This window comes from Mastomys coucha, unplaced genomic scaffold (assembly GCF_008632895.1).
Source record: "Mastomys coucha isolate ucsf_1 unplaced genomic scaffold, UCSF_Mcou_1 pScaffold20, whole genome shotgun sequence".
In the NCBI taxonomy this organism is placed as follows: domain Eukaryota; kingdom Metazoa; phylum Chordata; class Mammalia; order Rodentia; family Muridae; genus Mastomys; species Mastomys coucha.
In genome coordinates, this window is record NW_022196903.1 from 136,625,738 (window position 1) to 136,631,737 (window position 6,000).

The 6,000-nt window shown below is 44.3% G+C and overlaps 1 protein-coding gene across 7 annotated transcripts in view; it reads right to left on the reverse strand.

Annotated features, from left to right (window-relative positions):
- The window catches only part of Abcc9 (ATP binding cassette subfamily C member 9), a 122,491-nt gene that overhangs the window by 90,734 nt on the left and 25,757 nt on the right, over positions 1-6,000 (reverse strand). For all 7 annotated transcript variants that reach the window (XM_031383815.1, XM_031383813.1, XM_031383814.1 and 4 more), the window contains one exon: positions 2,680-2,842. In XM_031383815.1, coding sequence (XP_031239675.1) covers positions 2,680-2,842 — 163 coding nt within the window. The remainder of the gene's footprint in view (positions 1-2,679; positions 2,843-6,000) is intronic.

Below are 6,000 nucleotides of genomic sequence, written 5' to 3' on the forward strand. Positions count from 1 at the left end.
AACCGTATGTATTTTAAGTATTGCTATAAACAAGCATCTACATAAGACTGTTAAATTGATTGTTGTTTTATATCAAACAACTTTTATAATACTCATTTTTATTGTTACAATATTTTATAAATTTTAGAGAATATGACAAAATAAAAAAAGATATTGCAAGTATTGAAGTCTCTGGGAGGAGTTGGAGTACAAAAGGGAAAGAAGAATGTGATGTAATTCTACTTACTTATGGTTTTTACAAATGTGAATAGGTCTTCATTGGACTCTATGTGAAAGTGTTATAGAGATGCACAGTAGAAACCTTTAGGTTCTGATGATGCCAAGTAACCTTGGTTTGTGTTATTTATATTCTTATGCTTGCCCTGCATCATCTGGTTATCTCTGGTGCTACCTGCCCTTGCTAAATCTGACTGGAGCCTGTCCTTTCTGTGATCCTGATTGTGTCAGAACTCCTCAGAGTCAAGCTGTCTCTGTGATCCTGTGACCCTAGGCTTGTTAGAGTATCTGGGAGTAGAACTTCCTCTGGGTGTTGTGGGACTAGCTGCAGAGTTCGCGCCCAAGGTCTGCTCAGGGCACCAGCCCAGAGAGACCAGAAGGAACCCAAAACACTGGGCTGGTGGAGTTCCTGTGTGCCTGCTCCCACTGGTCCCAGTTACTCCCAGTGTTGGGACAGATGTTGGGTCCTCCTCACCTCTGATCCTGACATGTCAGAGCACCTGAGAGTGGAGTTTCCTCTGGGTACTGTGGGACTGGCTGCGGAGCTTGCGACGAAGGTCTGCTCAGGACACTAGCCCAGAGAGACTGGAAGGAACCAGAGCCACTGGGCTGGCAGAGATCCTGTGTTCCTGGTATCACTGGTCCCAGTTACTCCAGGTCTAGTTTTCACATTTCAACCTTTCAATTAATAAATATATTCCTATCTTTCCTCCATCCTTTAAACCACAGTGCAGAGGCAACTCAGAATTTTAGGCTAAAATCCCAGAGGGTTTAGCATAGTAGGTTTTTTCTTTTGTTTGTTTGTCTATCTTGTTGTTTTGTTTTAAAGACTGATTGATACATTTTTAATTTGTGTGTATGTGTGTGTGTGCCTGAATGTGTGCATTATATGTGTGCAGTTCCCTGAGAAGGCCAGAAGAGGGCATCAGATGTTCTGAAGCTGCAGTTACAGAGGTGTGAGCCACCTGATGCAAATGCTGGGAACTGAACCCAGGTCCTCTGCAAGAGGAGCAAGCCCTTTTAGCTGCAGAGCCATCTTTCACTTTGTAGCTGAGGCTGGACTGAAATTTACTATGTAGCACAGGCTGGCTTGAATCTCAAGACAATCCCTCTACCTTAGGGTCCCAAGGGCTAGGCTATCATTATATACCACCAACGATGACAGTGTTTAGGTCACAGTAAAACCAGGTGCATGCTTGTAAGAGTCCTCTTTGGAAGCCACAGGGTTTTATCAAGTCTGGCACCACTGTTTATGTAGACACGAGACCCTGTGAGTGTGGAGACTTTTTCATGGCACCTAAAATAGGGCATGCCCTGCCCTCAATGTTGACTACAATTCCATTTCAGAACAGAAGTGCATAACATCACAAAGATCTAAAGTCATCTACAACTTGGCCGGGCGGCAGTGATGCGTGCCTTTAATCCCAGCACTTGGGAGGCAGAGGCAGGTGGATTTCTGAGTTCGAGACCAGCCTGGTCTACACAGTGAGTTCCAGGACAGCCATGGCTATACAGAGAAACCCTGTCTCAGAAAAACAAACAAACAAACAAACAAATAAACAAAAAGTCATCTACAACTCAAGAGAAAATAATACACAAACCCCCAAAAGCCCACATCTTTAAAGATCTTTGGAAACAAAATGAACCACAAATAAAATTAAACATGAATAGGTGACATTTGAGCAAGTATGCTAATACAGGACCACAATTCTAGAAAGCACGGGAGTCTGTACTTAGAGACTGATACACAGCACGTAAAAGTTCTTGACAACACACTAGAAAAGCAGGTTGTGTGACAATAAAGTTTGACTTCCTTCATTTGAAGAATTTTTTCCTCCTTAATTGAATCTTCAGGAAAGTCTACCAGAAGTGCCCTCAAAAATGGATAAGGAATCCAAGAGGGTGCTTTAAAAGCGTTTAGATAGAGCTAAAATAGTCGCTGGCATGGTAGTCAAGTCAATTGAAAGAAATAGTTGTCCTTTCCTGGGACGCAGCTGAGTTTCCTGCTGTGGCTCACCAGGAGCTCAGACCACCAGGTGACAGCCCAGCAGGTAAACGTGCTCACTGCACGAGGCTGGCAACCTGAGTTCCATCCCCGGCACCCACATTAAGGTGGGCAGCAAGAACTCACAAAGTTGTCCTCTGACCTCCACACATGTAGAGTGTGCACGTCCACACATCATCAAAATAAGTAAAATAAAGTTTTAAAAACTCGCAAGGATCCCAGCATATAAAGTGTGCCAGCCAGAAACATCGCGCAGAGCCAGCTTCATGTCTCCCAGACGCTAGCCCTGTGCTTGGACTAGTCTCTCTGTCTTTGGTGTGAAGAGCATCATGTGACTAACAGACACTGGCTAAAACTGTATAGACACTAATAGGCTTCCACTGAGGACTAGAACGTGGCGTAAGCCAAACTTAATCCTGTGCACACTGGTCACTCAGTGCGGTGGCGGCAAGACTCACTGGAAAGTGACGTATAGAGCGCGAAGGTTTGGAGGCTGGAGAGCTCCTTCATTCTTGTCTCTTCCACACTCTTGCAGAAAATGTGCTCCCAGGCATACAGCTTAAGGAGCTTGATGCCTTTCAGTATCTCGTTTGTCTTCTTCAGCCTCTCGGTGGAATAATCCTAGAAGGCAGAGGAGGAGGACATTGCAATGCAAGATGCAGCCAGCGGCACTAAAGAGGCAGGACCCAGAGATGCTCACACCTTCAAGAGGCCTTGGCTCTGTCTGGCACAGCCAGGAATCACCTGAGAAAACCCCGGGGGTAGCTCAGCTCACTGTGATGCAATCTCAACCTCAATCATTCTGATATTTTAGGTCAGCATGCAAAGCAATGAATGTGTGTCTCATCACAGCCTCATCATATATGCGTGCCATTATACTGTGTCCCTGTCTGGTGCCCCCCCTGCTCTCCCCACTATGTGCTCTCTCCCCTCCTGCTCGATCCTGCTCCTCTCCCAGTCAATCCCACCTGCTGTTTTCTTACTACATGTGTTCCATCGCCCTCTCTATCCTTTCTCCGTTAAGATGCCTTCCCCTTCCAATGGAATTCCCTTCTAGCATTGTGACACATGCATAAATGTATATATAGACATATGCATGCATACACAAATATGCACACACACCAATATACACGCAGATCCATTACACACATACATGTGCACACACACAAATGGACACACATGCATAAATATATTACACATACACCCTCACAAGCACATACCTACACACATATACACATTCACACATATACATAATCCATTCACACATGCATACACATAAGTGCACACAAAATATAAAATGCATCTTCAGTTTGTGTTACCCACACCCAGGTGCTAGACATATAATCTCTGAATCGTGCCCACTTTAGTTTGTGTGTTGCCAAAGCAAGAATACTCCTTGGTTTTAAAATGAAGAAGTGAAGAAGGAGATCTTTTAAGAAACACATGCACTTCTTTCTTTAATTTATATAAAAATGAGATTCTTGGCTTCACATATCCTTAAGTAACAGTGCCGGTAAGGGACAAATGAGTGGTAACACTTGATGGGCTTGAGATAGCCCCTGTTGGCTGCAGTCTGCCCTCGACACCACCACAGAAGGACTACTGTGACCTGGATGTATGCTCTCTGTTTCCTCTTTGGAGCTGTGAGGGGCCAGTGTGGGATGAGTTCGCATTTTTCCTCAGAGGCTTGGAGTTGAGCCCGCGCCTACTTTACAGTATGTTGTTGTTACTTCTTTATATGTTCTTATCTAAGGCCAAAAATCAGAGTGACTTCAGAGGAATTTGTGGTGGATTTAATGTTCCCAATTTGATCATTAGTTTAGCTGCCTCTTCCATCTGAGTAGTATACTAGAAAATCTAACGAGGTACAGGAGTCCCCGCTACCATCAAAATAGACAGAGCGAAGTGCAGACAGAGAAAGCAAGGTGGCCATTCAGCTGCATTTTGTTTGTCATTTTTGTTTCCATGTAGCCTTAAATGGCTACCAAACAATTGCTTGTGAGCAGTGAAATGAAAGACAGATGTTTGAGGGGTGCCCTGCTTCCATTTTTGCTGCTGTTTCACGTCTCTCTGTGCTACAGTAAAAGGGGAGGTGGCTCAGAGCACCGTGAAGTCAGACAGACACAAGGAGCCACCTCGCCTGAGCAGCAAGCAAGGGGCGGGAGGTGGGAGGAGTCCACCATGAGTATAACATACAACTTCCTTGTCATAGTAGAAATGTCAACTGAAGGAGCAACGCTTGGGGTGGGAGCACCCCTACCTGTGACGTCTGATTCACACACAGCCTCACTCACATTCGATCAAGCTTTGTTTCCAAACATGCTGTCAACAACATTGCTGTTTGCCAAGTGGTTGTGTGCAAAAAGCCAACGCTTGCTCAACTAAAATGATTTAATGGTAATGAAATTGAAGCAGGAAGGATCAATAAGGACTGTCTATTCGTGACCATGAATACACTCCATGGGACTCGATGTGACCAATAGGTTTCAAGCAACCATGCATACCATTGGCGAGAACTGAGCTTCAGATGCACCGCACCTGATCTGTGACTCCTCAATTCATTTCTTCCTGGTCATAACTGGCACTCAAAGCTTAAGAGTCATTTTTGACAGCTTTCTTTTTCTTTTAAAGGATCCAGCCAGATGTGGTGACCCACACCTCTAATCTCAGCATTGAGGAGGCAGAAGCAAACAGCTCTCTGTGAGCTCAAGGGCAGCCTGATCTACACTAGTGAATTCCAGGATGGACAGCAAGAGCTGCATCGTGAGACCCTGTCTGAAAACAAAACAAAAGTCCCAAGGGCTTAGCACCTGTGGTTCTCACAGTGAGAGACGAAAACAGTCAAGTCTCAAGTTTCTCATCTATCTTTACAAGCTGTTCTTGCGCAACCACTACAGAAGCCAGTGTGGAAGTTCTTCAAAAAGACTCAAGCTATAGCTATCACAAGACCCAGGTATACCATCCCTGAACACACACCCAAACGACTCCAACGGAACACGTCACAGAGACACTTACACATTCTATCAATGCAACATCAGTCCCAGGGCATGAGTTTTTCACCAGCAGGGGAATGGATGAGGAAATATGTGGAGACCACCATAGATGTCATTCCACCAAGAGGAAGAACAAAATTACATTCCTGACAGGACAATGGGTGCAACTGGAGATTTTCATATTAAGTAAATTAGATCACACTCAAAGTGACAAATATCATGTTTTCTGTAATCTGTGAGTCCTAGATTTTACAGAGATGCATAAAATTAAACCATGTGTATACATGACATGAAATTAGATGTGAGGCTGTATAGACAGATGAAAGGGTTAGTGGGAGATGAAGAAGGAAGCACAGGTAATATAGACAGAATATGTACAACATACACTAAATACCAGAATGTGTACTATGTAGAAAGAACAGACCCCCAGATTAAAAATATTTATGCAGTAACAAAAGTACACATTCACTGAGCAAGAATATAAATGAGGCTAGGCACAGTAGCACTTTAATCCCAGCATTCGGGAGGCAGAGGCAGGCAGAGCTCTGTCAATTTAGGCCAGCCTGATCTACAAAGCCAATTTCAGGCCAGCCAGGCTTAAAGGTTATAGGTTTGGGGGAGAGGGAGTAAATGAAATTCAATGATTTTGAAATTATCCAGATTGAGATGCATTGACCTTTTCTATTATAAAAGTATACACATCAAGCAATGAGGCTCAGTTCCCTAACAACATCCCCGGGTGGGACTCACCAGGGTGCTCACATCCCCACGGGCGGGGTTCCCTAA